The sequence below is a fragment of the Rana temporaria genome, chromosome 5, assembly GCF_905171775.1.
Source record: "Rana temporaria chromosome 5, aRanTem1.1, whole genome shotgun sequence".
In the NCBI taxonomy this organism is placed as follows: Eukaryota; Metazoa; Chordata; class Amphibia; order Anura; family Ranidae; genus Rana; species Rana temporaria.
The window spans coordinates 366,255,510-366,276,685 of record NC_053493.1 but is presented as its reverse complement, the minus strand read 5'-3'; the positions used below and the strand labels follow the sequence as shown (position 1 = coordinate 366,276,685).

The 21,176-nt window shown below is 41.8% G+C and overlaps 1 protein-coding gene across 1 annotated transcript in view; it reads right to left on the bottom strand.

The window, feature by feature from the left end:
* Positions 1-21,176, bottom strand: part of VPS13B (vacuolar protein sorting 13 homolog B) — a 1,252,356-nt gene that overhangs the window by 78,013 nt on the left and 1,153,167 nt on the right. The window contains 1 exon segment of the mRNA XM_040354774.1: positions 7,244-7,432. Within this exon segment, the coding sequence (XP_040210708.1) occupies positions 7,244-7,432 (189 nt within the window).

The window sequence follows — 21,176 nt, the reverse complement described above, 5'->3', positions numbered from 1 at the left end:
CCACACACCATCAGTTAAATAATCGATCGTGTCAGAAGGCGGTGACGTAAAACACAACGACGTGCTGAAAAAAGCGAGGTTCAATGCTTCCAAGCATGCGTCGACTTGATTCTGAGCATGCATGGATTTTTAACCGATGGTTGTGCCTACTAATGATCGGTTTTGACCCATCGGTTAGGAATCCATGGGTTAAATTTAAAGCAAGTTGGCTTTTTTTTAACCGATGGTTAAATAATCTATGGGGCCCAAACACGATCGGTTTTGACCGATGAAAACGGTCCATCAGACCGTTGTCCTCTGGTTAACCTATCGTGTGTACGAGGCCTTACAGGTATTTTATAAATTTTATGTGCGAGGTAAGATAGTTGACAGGGCAGCGACTGCCAGCTTAAGCTGACCTCTAACCCTCACACTGCAGCTGAAGAGTCAGGCATAGGCAAAAAAAACACTTGAGCCCTGGAAGATTTTGCCCCGCTCATGATCAGGCCATTTTTTGCTATTCAGCACTGCACTACTATTGGTAATTGCACAGTCATGCACCCCAAAAAATGTATATAATTTTTTTCACACAGATAGAGCTTTCTTTTGGTGGTATTTGTTCACCACTGGGGTTTTCTTTGTTATATATATAATTAAAAGACCCCAATATTTTTTACTTTCTGCCATAAAACATATCCAATAAAAAAAGTAAAAAATCATATTTCTTCTAAAATTTTGGCCAAAATGTATTTTGCTACATGTTCTAAAAAAAGTTTCAGTAAGTGTTTATTTATTTTTTGCATGAAAGTTATAGCGTCTATGTAAGAGTCCAGGGCTTACTACGCATTCACCAATGACGCGTTGCTGCAAGAGGAAATCCGTGCCAACTGAGCATATGCCAAAGACGCCTCAGTGCGCCAACCCGCACCTGCACAGACCTGATGGAAAAAGGCAGGAAAATGCCCAGGAGGTGCACAGAAAGTGACCTCAAACAGCCCAGACACTGCCAAATTTCTGGATTATCTTCAGTCCCCCCTTGTTCCTGTGCTAGTGTGTGATCTGTCTCAACCTGTTGTGACCTGGAAACCTATTTGACTACTTTTAATTGCTGCTTGCCATTTGACCTTGGATTTGTACCTTGACCATTCTACTTCTTTGTCCCTTTTGTACTAAGCTGCCAGATTGGAACTGACCCCAGTGTGGATCTCGACCATTCTTCTTCTGATTAACCCTTCTGCACTTCGTTGCCAGAGTAGACTTGACCTCGACTCGGATCTCTGACTAAGGCTTGCACGGTGTTCCACACCCCTGGCACCCGTGCCACTCGGTGTCCACAAAGTCTATAGCTCCATCTCCAGAGGCTTCAAGGGCCCGAGGTGCAAGGGAGGCCTCCCCACTACTTCGGTCTCACCTCCGGCATAAAAAAAAATATTCCAGTATATATACCAAAGTTTGTAGGCTGTATTGCAGCCTACAAACTTTGGTATATATACTGGAATATTTTTTTTTATTATACTACTAATGGCGGTGATCAGTGACTTAAAATGGGACTGCTAAAGTGCAGCGGACAATCTGACACTAACTGACGCTGGGGGGAACTGACTAGCTGCCACTGATATCCTTAGTGACATTAATACAGTGATCATATGAAAATACTATATAGGTGAAACTAAACTAATATATGAGATAGACTCATTACATGCAAAGCAAGAAAGTTCAAGCCATGATTTGTTATAATTGTGATGATTATGGCTTACAGCTCATGAAAACCCCAAATCCACAATCTCAGAAAATTTGAATATTACATGCAATCAATAAAACAAGCATCGTACATAGAACAATATCAGACCTCTGAAAATTAGAAGCATGCATATGTACTCAGTACTTGGTTTGGGCCCCTTTTGCAGCAATTACTGTCTCAATGCGGCGTGGCATGGAAGCTATCAGCCTGTGGCACTGCTGAGGTGTTATGGAAGACCAGGATGCTTCAATATCGGCCTTCGGCTCTTCTGTATTGTTCGATCTCACGTCTCTCATCTTTCTCTTGGCAATGCCCCATAGATTCTCTATGAGGTTCAAGTCAGGTAAGTTTGCTGGCCAATCAAGCACAGTAATCCCACGGTCATTGATCTAGGTTTTGATGCTCTTGGCAGTGTGGGCAGGTGCCAAGTCCTGCTGGAAAATTAATTTGGCATCCCCATAGAGCTGGTCTGCGGAAGGAAGCATGAAGTGCTCCAAAATCTCCTGGTAGACAGCTGTGTTGACCCTGGACTTAATGAAGCACAGTGGACCAACACCAGCAGATGACATGGCTCCCCAAATCAACACAGACTGTGGAAACGTCACACTGGACTTCAGGCATCTTGCAGTGTGTGCCTCTCCATTCTTCCTCCATACTCTGGGTCCTTGGTTTCCAAATGAGATGCAAGATTTACTCTGATCAGAAAAGAGGACTTTGGGCCACTGGGCCACAGATCAGGTCTGTTTTTCTTTAGCCCAGGTAAGACGCTTCTGACATTGTTTGTTGTTCAGGAGTGGCTTGACAAGCGGAATACGACATTTAAAGCCCATGTCCAGGATCCGTCTGTGTGTGGTGGCTCTTGATGCACTGACTCCAGCCTCAGTCCACTCCCTGTGAAAGTCCCCAACACTTTTGAATGGCCTTTTCCTGACAATCCTCTCCAGGCTGCCGTCCTCTCTGCTGCTTGTGCACCTTTTTCTTCCACACTTTTCCCTTTCACATAACTTTCTATTAATTTGCTTTGATACAGCACTTTGGGAACATCCAACTTCTTTTGCAATTACCTTTTGAGGCTTTCCCTCCTTATGGAGGGTGTCAATGATGGTTTTCTGCACAACTGCCAGGTCAGCAGTCTTTCCCATGATTGTGATTCCTACTAACCCAGAGACACCATTTAAAGGCTCAGGAACCCTTTGCAGGTGTTATGGCTTAATTAGCGGATTAGAGTGGGACACTTTGAGCCTAGAATATTGCACCTTTTAACAATATTCAAATTTTCTGAGATTGTGGATTTGGGGTTTTCATGAGCTGTAAGCCATAATCATCACAATTATGACAAATCACGGCTTTAACTATCTTGCTTTGCATGTAATGAGTCTATGTCATATATTAGTTTCATCTTTTAAGTTGCATTAGTTAAATAAATGAACTTTTGCACGATATTCAAATTTTTAGAGTTTCACCTGTACATGGTCATTGGCTGGGAATGGGTTAACATCTCATATGTGGCTAACAAGTGTTAATGTGTGTATTATGGCTTTTTACAAAAAATCTATTTGTTCCTTCTCCCTGTGTGCCTTGTACTATGTGTAATGTGTGTACAGTGTGTTGATTTTTACTACAGGTCTCTCAGTTTCTGTTTCTGACAGATAGCTCCACACGGTACATAGATCTGTGTTGTTTACCAACACAGAGCTCTGGGCTGTGATTGCACATAGCCGATCAGCAGGTCCCAGGCCGTGAATCATTGGCTGGGACTTGCTGACTGTACTTGTGATTGCACACAGCGGGAGGTGGGCGCACCCTAAACCTGCAAATAGGCAGCAAAGTAGGGGTACATCACTTTGCCTACAGCCGCCGCTCAACCACAGTACATTAAGGGCGGCAAGTGGATAAAGAAAGCAAACAAAAGTAAGTTGGCACGGTTATAATTTAAGACTGAATATCTAGGTTCTTGTATAATCTGTAACATGACTGGTTCTATTTAAGGATTTCTCAGATAAATGTTCTAGAATCTAGAACACAAAATAAAAATGACAATTCATTCCTTTGGACTTCGGAGTATGAACTTGTTTCAGGCAATGCCAGAATAATTAAGGAATTATTAATTACTTGGGGCCAGATTCTCAGAAGAGATACGACGGCATATCTCCAGATACGCCGTCGTATCTCTGAGTTGCGCCGTCGTATCTATGCACCTGATTCTTAGAATCAGTTACGCATAGATTTCCCTTAGATCCGACAGGCGTAAGTCTCTTATGCCGTCGGATCGTAACTGCATATTTCCGCTGGCCGCTAGGGGCGTGTACGCGGATTTACGCGTCAAAATATGTAAATCAGCTAGATACGTGAATTCACGAACGTACGCCCGGCCAACGCAGTACAGTAATGCCATTTACGTTAGGCTTTTCCCGGCGTAAAGTTACCCCTGCTATATGGTGGCGTAAGTGCGGCGTACCATTGTTAAGTATGGCCGCCGTTGTTCCCGCAAGGAAATTTGAAAATTTTACGTCGTTTGCGTAACTCGTCCGTGAATGGGGCTGGACGTAATTTACGTTCACGTCAAAACCAATACGTCCTTGCGGTGTATTAGGAGCAACGCACACTGGGAGATTTCCACAGACGGCAAAAAACTTCAATCACGTCAGGTCACAGAACATTAACATAAAACACCTCCCCCTGTCCCACATTTGAATTAGGCGGGCTTACGCCGGCCGATTTACGCTACGCCGCCGCAACTTACGGAGCAAGTGCTTTGAGAATACTGCACTTGCCCGTCTAAGTTGCAGAGGCGTAACGTAAATCAGATACGTTACGCCCGCACAAAGTTACGCGCTCCTACGAGAATCTGGCCCTCGATGTTTAGAACTAGGTAGGAAATTCCCAGAGTCATACCCACTTTATGTGAGCCCAGGGTGTCAAGACCCCTTCTTCCCCTGGGTGCATCCCTAAACTCATCGAAGAATGATGCGGAGAGTGCCACCACCAGAGAAGGGCACCCGTGACATCACACGACCAGATTAAAGACATCTGAAAAAAGGGATACATTTTACAAAAAATATGCAATGGTCCTCCAATAGGAATAGGTGGCAGAAGGGGAGAAGGGAGCTAAAGTTGGCCTTTAAGAGCTGAAAAAGTAATTATATACGGCTACCATAGTCTTACTCAGCAATGTTACCATAACAAGAATAAGCGGATATTGTAAAGTATTTGTGTGCTTTGGATGTGCATGCCCTTTATGCTGTGTGTGCGTACACTACATGTAATCTCTGACTATATGTGTTGTACTTGTGAGTTGGCTGTCTGTGTGCTGTGAATGAGTGTGCTTCTGTGTAATCTGCTTGTGTGTGCTCTTTTTGTACATTATTTGACTTGTGTGTGTGCTCTGAAAAAGCGAAGTAATGCAGTTTGCAGTAATTGCACATCTCTGCTCTCACTCAGCGGGGTTGATTTACTAAAACTGGAGAGTGCAAAATTAGGTACACCTGTGCATGGTAGCCAATCAACTTCTATGCAGAGCTGCACCAAATTTAGTAAATCATCCCCAGTGGGCCAACTCTAACACTGTGTGTCTGAGGGTTCAATCGAAAGGGTGCTATCCATCCAGAATGATAATGGGCATTGATGGCCAAAAGCAATCTCATTTATGGGGTGCCAAAACAGGTAAAAGTGTGTGTTGTTGCCAAACTGTGCAAGTCCCTGCCCTGCTTCTTCTTACATAGGACAACTACTCACCTGCTAGTGTATGAAACCCTTCACCAATCGTCATATTGTATCAAACTCCTGCCCATAGGCCCGCTCACAACATACCTGGCTATAGGCCTTAATATTAGAGAATAAAGGAACCTCCATACATTAAATATATTTTTTCCCACGCTTTACTGTAGCTTCTCAGTGACATCTAACATCACATTAACACACTGACAGGTTTCTTCAGTGTGGACCACCATATACAGAAAGAAACATTTTGTAGCTGTCATTTAGGCACCTCTTCTCTCCCACAGATTTGGGACCACGTCTCCATGTTTACTAAGTTAATAGCATTCAGCCTCCTTTACCGAGAACAATCAAGGTGTCCTTATTTGTATACCAGTCTATCCTACTGTCCCCCCCTCTAGCTCTGCCCAGTTGGGCACGCTCCCAGATGACCCTCTCATTCCCAGGTATACTAGTACTCAATTGAGAGGACTCTTATAGCCTGGCCTAAAAGGCCTTTTTCATCCTGCTTACAGCCTGCAGCAGACTGTAAAAGAGTCAGGGTGACTACAGCTGATCCTTATGGGTGTTGAACTACCAAACCTGGAGTTGCAGCCCTGTTCAGGGCCCTTGGCAGTAGCTGAATACATTCAACAAGATCTGTGGTATTTGGCTCCAATGCTCCATTCTGGCACATAAATGGGCACTAACTGCACCTATTACATTACAAGAGGAAGTTTTTCTTTAAAAGGGTCTAACACCCAATGACATAATTACCTCCTACCACACTATATTGGGAGCAGAGCCACATAGTGGCATACAAGCTAACTGCACCTGCCGACAAGTGTACCTGTCATCCACTTATAGTGGCAAAAGAGAAATGATGGCATTGTTCTCCAGAAAACTGATAGAGTGCATTTGTTGACCAACCGTCCCAGCAAAAGGAATGGCTGCCTCCATTGTGAAAGGGGGACATAAACACTTAATAAGGGGTGGTAAATTACTCACCATCCTACAAATATTAATTAAGCAGAAAGAAGGGCTTTGTATTCAAAGTGGTACTAAAGCCTTAAAGCGGAGTTCCAACCACAATTAGCATTTTTTAAATGTATGTCTATTCATCCTGCGTTTTTATAATATAAATCCGGTCACTTACTATTTTACAATCCGCCGCCTATCCACATAGATATTCAAAAAAGATAGTTTATAAAACTGTCTACACCGTTGTCATTTTGCTTGTGGGCATTGTGAAGCCTACAACCACTTACTTCCTGGAAGTCTTGGATGGGGAGTGATAATTGGACAGCGCACTGCATCCTGGGAAATGATGACACGCATTTCCCAGGAGCATTAGAGGGAGATGATGTCAGAATCCTAGGTGGTTTCAAAGGCAGATTTTGTGGGACCGCATAGCAACAGGCATTTCCAGATGAGTAAAAAAAAAAAAAACATTTTTTTTTTTTTACTTTTTTAGGTCTAATGAGCACAATAATTAAAATAACAATTTGGGATGGAAACTCCACTTTAAGGTATTTTACCTTAATGCATTCTCTGCATTAAGATAAAAAAACCTTCTTTGTGCATGATTCCACCCCCCCCCCCCCATCTTATACTTACCTGAGCCCAATCTCAATCCATCGCTGTGCACAAGAGCAGCATACATTTCCTTGCAGATCAAATCCTATAAGGGTGCAAGGGCCATGGCAAAGCCCAACTCTCTGTGTGCAAAACCATTTCACAGAGCAGGTAAATATAACATGTTTGTTGTTTTAAAAAAAAAAAAAAAAGTTTAGAATCATATAGTTAAAAACAATTTTATACCCTGACCTTTTGATGTCCAGGAAAAGCTCCTAGTTTGATGTTGGCATCAACAAATCCTTCTTCATCCAGTGTCACCACTTCACCTGTATCCCCGTCTTTCCATTTTGGAGAAGTCATGTCATGTACCAACCTAACTGCCACAGATTTGTGAACTGTGTTTGTATTGGCCCAGTAGATCCCAAGCTGGAAAGCCTCCTGAAAAACATATGCAGAATCTCCATCAACACAAGGAATCAATTTACCAAAAGGATAACAAAATACAGGAAAAAATATGTATTTACTGCAGTCTACCATTTATTGGATGTGGATCCTGCATTTGGATTCCTTTTTTACCAGCTAGGAACATTTTCAGCAAGTACAGAATTTTTTTTATCTTACCAGTAATACAGTGTCCTTGTTGCTTCCTATGAGCTAAACAGACAGTAAAAACAGTGTAATCTTTGTCTAAAATGTGATGTTTAATGTGTATAAAAATCTCCAATAAAAATATTTTTCAAAAAAAAAAAAACAGTGTAATCTTTATTTTGTAAACTAGTAATCCCATCAACCCCCACATAATGAAGATGAACAAAGACAGACATGTTTGAAGTCTAGCCTGTGTGGCAACCTGCTGACCCACCATAGATACAGTGGAGGAGTGTAGCCACCCAGAGACAGGAAATGTGTTATTTTCAGCTGAAAATAAAGGAGTCACCAAATCTAAGTGGTGGTAAGCCACAATATGTTACTTTGTTGGGGGTTTAGATATGCATAAAAGTAAAATTCAAAGCCCATTCTAATTGCCTGCCCCCTTCCCCCCTTTACCTATTCACCTATTGTTAGCGTGTGTACCTGTAAAGATTAAGATTTTTTTTGTTTAATACCTAGCGGATCTATCTGCCAATAGTGTTCACCTGACAACCTTTGATGCCGTTCCAAGGAGCAGATTATGAAATCAAGTTTAAAAGCCTAGGATATCATGATATTTAGTAGAGCAGGTAAACTCAATCCAATAAAACCAGATTTGGCAAAAACGTTGTTCCCTGTGGTTGGCTGAGGCCCAAAGTTCCTCCATAAGCTTTATTTTTGCAAACCACAAACTCAAGGAAGAGGCTGATTTTTGCTTTTAGCAGACAGGGATGCATGCCTTTGCAGCATTAAAAGAGAAGTTTGTATGTTTTTCTAAAATCATACTTACCTAGGTGGATGCGGCATCGGTCTGATGCTGCATCTGTCCCTTGCTTGCTCTAAGACTGAGAAATTAGTGATTAAAGACTGCTGATTGCTCAATTCTCAGTGCTCCGTGAGCAGAGAGCTGGTGACTGTTAGTCACCGGTTCTCTGCTGAGATGCTGAGACAGGTGTCGGTCCAGGCATCTGGGTGGATCCCAACCATATGGTTGTGATGTTTTCCCAGCCTGGAACAGCTCTGTGATGTCAGCAGACAGATGACTTCAGCCCATTGTCTGCTAAAAACGGGTGACAGTAGTGCAGAACGGATTGTACTCTTGCAATCCACATCAGTTCAGCCAAAAGTGCTTTGGCTGTATTTCTCCTTTAAGTAAACGTATCAATAGAGAGCACTTATAGCACTTCAATGACGTGGGGGTTAGATGAAGGAGAAACGCAACAGAGTCATTGAGCATCCTAGAATATAGTCTGAAACGGATTGTTCAAACTGAGCTCACCTTTTGCCCGAATCCGGGGCACACCATTTCAGGATTCTTGCCATATGTGTAAGCTTGTGATAACTAAATATATCCAATAGGCACCTTTCCCCTGTTTTTTTTTTTTTTTTTTAATTGCTGCATGTGACATCACTGTCCATCTGGGAAGATTCCTGGGGAATACAGAGCAAGCAAAATCTTGTGAGATGTCATACCAGTTCATTGCAAAAGTGTCATCATTTCAGATGTTGGCAGCTCTGTTTTCCTCTGTATCAAGCTGGGAGGAGGGTGAAGTCAATCTCACAACAGGTATTATAGCCTGGTCACCCCAGCAGTTAGAAAACAAAAACTTGTCAGCTCTGCTGTGAGCCACTGTACTAACTATATGACGTTAGTACACCTATTCCCCCCCCCCCCTCACCAGAACACTCCAATTAGTGCTGATAGGGAGTCGGTTGGCTGCTGGTTTCCAGCATGCTCATCCAAAAGAAGCTGTCATACACACAGGACAAATGTTGTATTTTTTTTTTCCGAACAGGTAAATGTCTCCTGACATTCGGCCCATGTGCTTAACACTGGTAAGTAAAGAAACCTAATTGTTTTATTTCTATAGTTACATTTTGCACCTACAAACAGTTTTATTTTTTTCCCCTATGAATTTGTATTTAAAGTTTCTGGCCAAAGTATTTTAATTTTAGAGCATGACAACATGCTTAATGGTATTTTAGGTTTTTAGGCAAAGGGGATTTCCATCTTTACACTTCAGTCTGCAGATGTCCTTGGGACACAGGTGATCTCTGTGTCTGTGTTAATAAACACATATTATATGTTGACAATCACATTTTATTTGTGGTTAATTCCATGCATTAGCTATATTAGAAACCCAAATTTTAGATCTAAACTTGCAGTGTCCAAACCTGACGTAGACAGCCGTATACCCAGTAGAAGTGCTGTGCCCTCTATTAAATGCTGGATTAAGTATTGTTTTAGTGCCACTAGCTTGAGAAATGTCATGCACTGCAAGACAAAAGTGTCGCTGTGAGTGATCAAGGTGGGCCCCTTTAGGCCCCGTACACACGAGGAGACATGTCCGATAAAATCGGTCCACAGACCGTTTTCATCGGACATGTCTCCTGGGACAGAGAACGCGGTGACGTGACGGTGACGCGGCGACGTGCGCAAACCAGGAAGTTCAATGCTTCCAAGCATGCGTTGAATCAATTCGACGCATGCACGGGATTTCGGTCCGCTGGTTAGACGTAAAACCAGTGGACATGTCCGATTAGGCGTACTAACCATCGGACATGTTTCCAGCGGACAAGTTTCTAAGCATGCTTAGAAACTTTTGTCCGCTGGAAACCTGTCCGCTAGGCCGTACACACGGTCGGACATGTCCACGGAAACTGGTCTGCGGACCAGTTTCAGCGGACATGTCTCCTCGTGTGTACGGGGGGCCTTAGTGTAACCATTGCCCATAGCCATAAGATCCAGGGTGCTGGGCACTCAAAGTTCCTCTACTTTTGTAGCAAAAGACAGCTCCATACTAGGTTCTAAAATACAACCTTCTGAAAAGTGATAACTGGAACACAATTGCCTACAGAATACAACCACCTGAAAAGCAGAAATTGGAATCTGATTGTTTCTGGAATACAACACTCTATTCCTCTAGTTTATATAGTATGACTGTCTTAGTATGACTGTCTTGTAGACTTACTCATAGAGCATGAATGTTTGGCCAGGGATGTAGAGTAGACATCATCTGGTAGGCAAGAGTGAACCAACTATGATGATCACTGCCCGCATAATGAACCATAGCTTTTTAGAATGTGAACCAAATTTAACTGTTGATGTTGATAAGTGATGAAAAACAGCAATGTGATTGACACATACAGAAAACAGACCCTTCTGAGGTGGTGTACGAGGGAAGAAGCTGCTTATGTTAGTGAACTGTTCGCAATACAAGCAACACTGGAAATTCTCCATACAGCCTTGTTATCATAACCTTCCAAGGACGAGGGCTAGTATTTTCCACAGACATGTGTAACCTTGTCTTGTTTTAGGCTTTCTAGGCTCTCTTTGCAAACTGTCAGTGTTACATGTCCTACATTAGAGCCACACAGACTGCTATTAAATGGTGTGATAATCTGGATTAGCCTTTAACATTTAAGAAGTACTTAGAACACCCAAATCTATTATAAAGAGAGAAAATTGATGCAGATGTGTCTTATTATATAAAAGAAATTAAATCCCAGGGTTAGGCTGGGTTCACACTACTACACTACTTTCATCCTACTTTGCTCTGCTACATTGGTCCTACATTTATCCTACATTGGTCCTACATCCATCCTACTTTCATGAACAGGATACTACTTTGGTCCGACTTCAATGATATTCAATGGGCCTGAAGTAGGATCAATGTAGGACCAAAAGTAGTACAGGGAGCATTTTCAAAGTCGGACCGACTTGTGTAGGACTATACAAGACGCTCTCATAGGGAAACATTGAACACAGAGCAAAGTAGGATGAAAGTAGTGTAGTAGTGTGAACCCAGCCTCATGCTTATTCTATACTTGCTAAAATCTCAATTGTTTGCCACATACACCTGCTAACTGATTCAGCACTGCACCTGTTTTGAGTTGAATTATCCCCCGAATCATCGAACCTAATTCCTTTAAACCCAGAACATCGGGACCTGTCCCTGCCCTGGGCCTGCAGAAAAATGCTGCAAAGAGTAATGCCTCTGCCACCACTGGAAGAAGAGGGGGGTATAGAGGATATGTGATGACACTGGTCCAGGCTAAACACACCTAGAAAAGGGATGCTCCAATCAAGGGGGCAGTCTCTGATTAAAGTGTAATAAAGGCAAAAATGACATATATGGTGCAGTATGTCACCAACATTAAAAAAAAAAAAGTCCTCCTGCAACTTAGTTGTTTACCTGTTGATCCTGCTGTTATTTTTCAACATCTTTTAACAGACCAAGTTGTACAGCCATAATGGAAGTAAGAGGGTTAAGTCAAACCATTTAATACTGACAGGGGTGCTTACAATGGTCATCTTTCATTCATTTAAAACTTTTATACCAAAAGGAAAAAAAAATATTTCTCTAATTGCGGCTTTAATTTGTCATTTATGTAAAGTCCATTCAAACCTTCTAATCCCTCTAACATTACTCTCTTCAGACAATGCTGCTGTCCAAGGGTTACCTTGTTGCTCCTCCATATAAAGAGAAGTCAGCCTAAGACAGGAAGTGTGTTACCAGCCAGATTACCAGGTGGAAAAAAAAAAGAAAACAAATAAAACAAATGCTGCCAGCTCATACAAGGATTGAGAAACTGCAATATAATACATTTAAACTTTGGGTTTATAACAAATTTAAGTTTCACTTTACTACTGGGGGTAGTATTGCATAACCCAGTAACAATTCTTGAACGTTACAATATTAAAGCAACCAAGATCATTTTTTGTTAGCCTGAATATAAGGCTCACAATATTCTCACAACACTATGGACTTCCTACTTCAAAATAATATAAACAGTGGCCCAGATTCAGTAAGCAATTGCGCCTGCGTAACCATAGTTACGCAGCGCAATTGCTGACTTGCGCCGGCGTAACGAGTTCTCCTGATTCAGAGAACTCTTTACGCCGACTGCAGCCTAAAATCTGCGTGGCATAAGGCTCTTATGCCACGCAGATTTTAGGCTGCATTCTTGCGATGACCGCTAGGGGGCGTTCCCATTGTGGTCAGCGTATAGTATGCAAATTGCATACTTACGCTGATTCACAATGTTGCGCACCCCCTGCGTACGCAAGTTACGGCGTTTCCGTACGGCGTGTTTAGCGTAAGGCTGCCCCTTCTAATAGCAGGGGCAGCCAATGCTAAACTATACCCGGCGTTCCCGCGTCGCGACGTTCGAATTTTACGTCGTTTGCGTAAGTGAATCGTAAATGGGGCTGGACGCCATCCACGTTCACTTTGAAGCAAATGACGTCCTTGCGACGTCATTTGCCGCAATGCACGTCGGGAAAGTTTCCCGACGGAGCATGCACTCTACGCTCGGCGCGGGAGCGCGCCTAATTTAAATGATTCCCGCCCCCGGCGGGATCATTTTCATTGCCCGGAGATACTGCTCCGTGAATCGAGGGCAGCGCAAAATATTTGCGGGGGCGCAGGGCAAAATCGTTGCCCTGCGCCTCCGCAAATAGAGCGCAATTCTTTCTGAATCCGGGCCAGTATTTTTCAGGGGGTGTATCTTATGGTAGAATATATGACTTTTCAGTACAACACGATGGTAGTAAGACATTAGTGGCAATGGTGGCTTGGTGTATAAGAGACAATTAACAATCACGTCCTTTGTATTTAACTTACCTAAAGAATAGACCACTCCCTTTATGTCATCCATTAGCTGAATGGTATGGTCTGTTTGTGGTTTTAACCAATTCATCTTGCACCTGGATACCACTTTTGGATCGGAGTAATTTTTACATTATTACTAAGGTCCTATTAATTCGGCAATATCTTTGTCATTACTTAACCACTTCAGCCCCGGACCATATTGCTGGTCAAAGACCAGGCCACTTTTTGCGATTCGGCACTGCGTCGCTTTAACTGACAATTGCGCGGTTGTGCAACGTGGCTCCCAAACAAAATTGGCGTCCTTTTCCCCCCCACAAATAGAGCTTTCTTTTGGTGGTATTTCATCACCTTTGCGTTTTTTAGTTTTTGCGCTATAAACAAAAATAGAGCGACAATTTTGAAAAAAATGAATATTTTTTACTTTTTGCTGTAATAAATATCCCCAAAAAATATATAAAAAAAATGTTTTTCCTCAGTTTAGGCCGATACGTATTCTTCTACATATTTTTCGTAAAAAAAAAAACGCAATAAGTGTTTATTGATTGGTTTGCGCAAAAGTTATAGCGTTTACAAAATAGGGCTGACCAGCATTAACTAAAAAGTGATAAGAGATTAAACAGGAACAAATTTTGCTGTTTGTTACTTGTATGGTTCCTTTGACTGACATTATATGCAGATCAAAGTTCACCCCCTTGATCTGCAGATGACAGGGCATGCCAAGAACGCCTTATTAATTCCTGTAAAAGTTTTTTTTTTGGGTCTGTAAAGAAAAAAAATGGTTTAAAAAGAAATGTAATGATTATTTTACCCCCCATGTCTCGTATACCTAAAAAAAATAAAGCTTTTTGCTAGTATACTGTATAATAAGAATCTTGAAGCAAACATAGACCTCAGTGTTGGAAGTACCCTTTAAGATCAGCAGGCATGTATGTGCCTCAGACATACAAGCTGCAATCAGAAGGCCGGCTTTCTTCATTGTTCCAAACTCATATATTTCAAACATTACCCTTTTCAGAATTTGAAAATAGCAATTGTAGGGTTCTATAGAACCTCTGTGTTGCCAGGGACAACAGCCAGAGTGGAAAAAGCCCTCAGAGAGATGGCCATCAGATCCAGGGCGAATACTGCTGCACAAAATGTAAGCACGTTGCTTCCCTGGAACCCAGGTCCTGAATCTAGGGAAGCAACTGGCAAACACTGAGAAGAATCTCCATACTAAAGGAGAGTTGGGAACATACACAGGAGGTTCCGACAGGGGCCAGCACAGAGGTAGGTGGCGATACCAGGGTGCAGGCTCCAGCGCAGAGTGGTTGGGTGACAGTTAGGAAGAGTAAAGGGAAAAGTATCAGGAAAACCAGTCCTGGGCTGGAACATTCTAATAAGTATGCCATGTTGTGTGATGTTGGAGAAACCAGTCAGAAACCAGCATTGCTTGAGCAGAGCGATGCCCCTAGCTGCCGGGGGAAAAACTCCTCCAGTGAGGACGGGGGTGAGGCTAAGGGTAAGGAAAGATGAATTATGGTGGTATGGGACTCAATTATTAGGACAGAGAGGGCTATCTATCAAAAAGACAGTAAGTGCGGAAATGTATGTTGTTTACCAGGTGTTTGGGTTCGAAACATCACAGATCTGGTGGACAGAATATTGAGAGGGGCTGGGGAGAACCCAGCTGTCATGGTACATGTTGGCAACAATGACAAAAGTCAGAGGAAGATGGAGAGTATTAAAAAATTATTTTGGGAACCTAGGAGCTAATAGGACCTCCAAGTTATTATTCTCAGAAATATTACCGGTACCTTGAGCCACACCAGAGCGACAGCGGGAGATTAGGGAAATTAACAAGTGGCTGAGAAGCTGGTATAGAAAGGAGGGGTTTGGGTTCCTGGAGAACTGGGTCGACTTCTCAGTCGGTTACCGTCTCTTTAGCAGGGACGGACTGCAACTAATTGGCGAGGGTGGAGCTCAGCTGGGAGAGAATATGGCCAAAAAGAGGGGCTTTTAAACTGGGTAGAGATGTAGAGATAGCCAGTGTGGAACAAGGTTCAGCGGGCAGTATTGGGGGCATTAACGGAAGGGTGACTAGATCACCTAAACCCAAGGTAAGTAAGTTGACAAATTTAAATTGCAGCCTCATAACAACTAATAAGGAGATAGTATGTAACTGGATAAAACTATGAGGCTTGTACACTAATGCTAGTAGTCTGGCTAACAAGATGGGAGAACTGGAGCTTCTGATGTACAAGGGGGATTTAGATTTTGTGGGAGTTTCAGAGACTTGGTTTGACAGCTCTCATAATTGGCTGGCAACCATTCAGGGTTATTCCTTATGCTGCAAAGATAGGGAGGGTTAAAAAGGGGGAGGGGTATGCCTGTATATCAAGAATGATGTGCAAGTGAAAGTGAGGGGACGATATCACTAATGGAGCTATGGAGGGGGAGGAATCCTTATGGGTAGAGCTTCAAAAGGTAGAAAACTAAGGGCAAAGTAATACTGGGCATATTCTACAGGCCCTCTAACCAGAGGGAGGAGGGTGAGGCTGACCTATCACAGTTTGGAATAGCGGCAAGGATGGGAAGTGTCATTATAATGGGGGATTTTAATTATACAGATATAGACTGGGCTGAAGGAACCATACATTCCTGTAAGGCTCGCCATTTCTTAAATGTCTTGCAGGACAATTTCATAGGTCAGATGGTGAATGCACCAACAAGGAACAAAGCGTTACTAGACATAATGATTACTAACAATACAGACCTGATCACGGATGTGGAAATATGGGGCAACTTAGGAAACAGCGACCACAGGTCAACTCGTTTCAGTATAAATCACAGAAATAGGATTAAATACAAGACACTGAATTTCAAAAGAGCCAACTTCCCTAAACTGCACTCTCTGCTAGATATTAAATTGGATAAAATCCTAGTACCAAAGAACACAGAGGAAAAATGGGAGTGCTTTAAGAGCATACTAAATAAAGGTGAAGGTCAGTGCATTCCAATGAGAAATAAATTTAAAAGAGCTAAAAAAAAATCCTGGGTGGCTCAACTCCAACGTAAAAATGCATATAAAAGCAAAAGAAAAGGCATTCAAAAAATACAAGGCTGCATTCCAACTTACAAAGAATGCAATAAGAAATGTAAGGGTACAATCAGGGTGGCTAAAATAGAACACGAAAGGTGGTAGTATATTATAGTGTATCAGTTGTGTGTGTCTATGTAACAAGTACTAAAATTAAACTGCACCAAACACCACTTTCCATTGATTAAAGTGCATCCACGTACACATTTAAACATCTTTAATACATTTTTTGTTAATGAGCACCCACCCATCATGTCTGGGAGGCAAACATTCCCATGACACTGAGTGGGCCACAAGCGTATGTGTCCACAGCCCAAGGTGGATGTGGTCAGTCCTCAGGCAGGGCATTGTTTCCTCTTTTTAGTGATGTTGCCCATGCTATCCAGCCACAGCATGCAGAGGAGGTGGTGGGCTGGCTTCCTAAACCATCCTCATCCTCCGTCACCCAAGCATAGACTAATGTGCCGTCCAACACAGCTGCTAGAGTGGCTAAACCTGCCTACTTGTCCACAACTATTCCAGCCATAGCCCCAGCATTAGGCATGATGCATATCAATATTTATTTAAAAAATGTCATACGCATATAAATAGCATAGATGGGTGTCAAGCCGATAAAAATAGCACAGTACAATGTAAAAATTGTCATGGACATACAATACAGTAACACATGCATCTAATATAACCCTATGCGTTTCGTGAGATAAGGCCCACTTCTTCAGGGGTGGATGCGTGTGTAGTATGTAACGAAACGTCTCACACTCTGCTTCAGTGCTTTCATCATATATCGCTTCCTCCCAGTCTGAATATAGATATTAGATATTCCCACGGCTGACAACCAAGAACTAGACTTGTTTTGGCTGCTAAACATGAACTGTTTATTGAAACACGTGTACACAGAGATACACTCGGTGGACAAGCCCCCCTCCTTTACATAATGAAATAGGGCGGGGTAGACTTTACCTCCACAGTAGCATGACACAGGTATAGCCAAACTTCTCATCGGTAGATTGTCTTTGGGAGGGGCTGCTGGAGAAATCGCCCCCTCCCCTCTCACAGCTAATCCACAGAGACATATAAATCCCATAATAGGTTGCTCCCAAGGCAGACACAAACAATAGAACAAAGGAATACAGCCACACCCCAAACGACCCAACAGAGAGCACACCATAGTATGAGACTATTTATATATATATATATATATATATATATATATATATATATATATATATATATATATATATATATATATACACACACACAACATTCCAGTATGGTTGTACAGTAAGTTCGATTAGTACAGAGAAGACTGGGGTTCTCGGTCACCCTGTGCCCCTAATAGACACAGGGTAACTTGGGCAACTTAGACAGAGGAGGTGCAAGGGGAACTGAAACAAGGGTTTCCCAACTCTCCAAGGGATTCTGGGTTCCCCGTGCCCCCTGTCCAAAGTGACTCCCGTCACATAGTATATCTGTAATGATAATAAACAAGTGACCCAGTTGTGATGGGTAAGACAAAAGGTAAGAGAGATATAAGGGTAGAAGACCCCATACTTACCAATCGGCCTATATATATATATATATATATATATATATATATATATATATATATATATATATATATATATATATACACACACAATATATTGTTTAACGTCTATTTTGCTACTTCAGCATTCATTGAGCTATATATATATATATATATATTTGTTTTTATATATTTTAGCTGACATCCACAATGGACATTGTGAGACTTTCCAAGAAATACACCTCTGCTGTGTTTGCCTTCCGGTTGTCCCCTGTTGGGTTCTGTCTCCTCAGCATTTGGTAATCTGGCCAGGTCAATTGGCAAGTATAGGGTCTTCTACCCTTAGACCCCTCTTAGCTTTTGTCTTAACCATCACCACTGGGTCACATACTTGTTTATTATCATTTCAGATATACTACCCACGCATCCAGCCCTGAAGAAGCGAGTCTTGCCTTGCGAAACACATAGGGTTATATTAGATGCTTGTGTTACTGCATTTTATATGTATTGTATATCCATGACAATTTTTACATTGTACTGTACTATTTTATCGGCTTGACACCCATCTATGCTATTTATATGCGTATGACATTTTTAAAATAAATATTGGCTATCCGTGTTCACCTCACTCAAAGTCCCAGGGTGACTTTCCTGTGTTCTGTTTGATAATAGATGTAAAAGGCCGCTAATCAGGACAAGCAAAGTATAAACAGTTTGTCTCACTTTTTCAACCCAACAAAATGCTGTATAAAAAGTCAGTTACAAAAAAACGCATAATGCATGCACATATAAATGTGTTGTGGTTTGAAAGATTACCCATACAATTGATTCAGATGGGAAGACACAGTGCTGCACATCCAAAATGCAGGATTTTGGATTTTTGTATAATTTATTGCAAGACACTAAGGGGTATTTATCAAAACTGGAGCAGCCAGAATCTGGAGCAGCTGTGTATAGTAACCAGTCAGCTTCTATCTCCTATGTTCAAAGCAAGCTGAAGATAAAAGTTGATTGATCATCATGCCCAGCTGCTCCAGATTCTGACTACTCCAGTTTTTATAAATTTTCCCCAGTGTGTATAAGAGCATATGGTCCATTTGAAAACATTACTTTCTGAATTTTGTCTATGTTGCAAAATACAAGAAAAGGTATCACTGCTAATGAGCTTGAATACGCAGCTAAAGCGATTAGCGTGAGCCCTACAGGTTTTACATTTAGCTTTAACCTCTGTATACCACTATCTTACATTGTATGCTTATCATGGTTCTGCTCCTCAGAGGCCAACTGGAGAATTTAGGAAATTTTCAATAAACGTTATTATTTTGGGTTTTGTTACAGCCATGTGGCTTTCCTATGCCTATCCTTCACCATTGTAGTACAACAAAGTTGGTTGCACCTTAAAAGTGCACCTACAGTGGGAAAAATAATATGATCCCCTGCAGCTTTTGTAAGTTTGTCCACTTACAAAGAAATTAAGGGTCTACAATTATTATATCATGGGTGTATTTTAAATGATAAAGAGAGAATAGCAACCAAAAATCCAGAAAAAAACACCTGCCACAAATGTTATTAATTGAGTTGCAGTACACAGAGTAAAATAAGGATTTGATACCAATGCAAAACATGAAGGGATTTTGGTCCACTCTTCTTTACAGATCTTCTCGAAATCCTTAAGGCTCCTTGGCAACTCGAATTTTCAGCTCCCTCCATACATTTTCTATAGAATTAAGGTCTTAAGACTGGCTAGGCCACTCCATGACCTTAATCTGCTTCTTCCTGAGCCACTCCTTTGTTGCCTTGGTGGTATGTTTTGGGTCATTGTCATGCTGGAAGACCCATCCATGACCTATCTTCAGTGTTCTGGCTGAGGGAAGAAGGTTGTCATCCAAGATTTTACAATACATGGCCCCGTCTATTGGCCCTTCAATGCGGCAAAGTCAGTCTGTACCTTTTACAGAGAAAGAGACCCAAAGCATCATTTCATCGTTTTCATCATTTCCACCTCTGTGCTTGATTGTAAGGATGGTGTTCTTAGGGTTATAGTCAGCATTTTTCTTCTTCCAAACACGGCCAGTCAAGTTAATGCCAAAGAGCTCAATTTGAAAACGGCACTTTCTCTCAATCCTGCTATCCTTAAATCATTTGGATATTCATTGGAAAACTTCAGACAGGCCTGTCCATGTGCCTTCTTGAGGAGGGGGACCTTGCGGGCTCTGTAGGATTTGAATCCATGGCGGCAAATTGTGTCACCAATGGTTTGTTTGGGAAATGTGGTCCCAACTGTCTTGAGATCATTCACAAGCTCTTCCCATGTAGTTCTGGGCAGATACCTCACTTTTCTCACAATCATCCTTACCCCATGAGGCAAAGTTTTGCATTGAACTCCAGACCGAAGGTGATTGATGGATATTTTGTATTTCTTCCATTTGCAAATAACTGCTCCAACAGTTGTCTCCTTCTCACCATCAGCTTCTTGCTGATGGTCTTGTAGTCCATTCTAGCCTTGTGCAGGTCTACAATCTTGTCCCTGGCGTTCTTTGACAGCTCTTTGGTCTTGCCCATGATGGGTTTGAATGGAAGAAAAATATTCTGTGGACAGGGGTCTTTTATACACATAAGAAGTTCTTAAATTGACAGGACTAATCTGTGTACCACATGAGCACATACTGTAGCCAGTCTGTGGGAACCAGAATTATTGTTGGTTGCTGGGGGGACCAAATACTTATTTTACTCACTAAACAGCAACTCAATTTATAACATTTGTATCAACTATTTTTCGGGATTTTTGGTTGATATTCTTTTTTCTATCATTTAAAATTACACCTTTTGATATACATTTTAGACCCTTCATTTCTATGTAAGTGGGCAAATTCACAAATACTGCAGGGAATCAACTAATTATTTTCCCCACTGTATAAATGAAATTAATAAATGAGGATTGCTTAATTTGTTGATGTGCTCCATGTGTTTGTTTTAGTCTGAAGTCATTTATTTCCAAGCATCTCAATGTAAGTGTAGTCTTAGGTGGATGGCATCAGGTCTCCCACTAGAGTTTACAACTTTTTGGTACCCCAGCAAGAATGAGACCAACAAAGCAAGGGCCAGTAGGAGAAGGAACCAAGGAGTGTAGATCTTGTCTCCAGCATTTCACACAACAAACCATCAGTGGGTAGAGTCCACTAACCAAAATCCAACCAAACCAGAAATGTATTCTCTAGGTAAAAATGTATCTAAAGCATAAGGCTTGCTGTTGTCTTGGATAACGTGTGGAAGTTTGCAACCGTCATGTTTTTTATTGCCGATTTTGTCCCCACTGGAGATAATTATGATCTC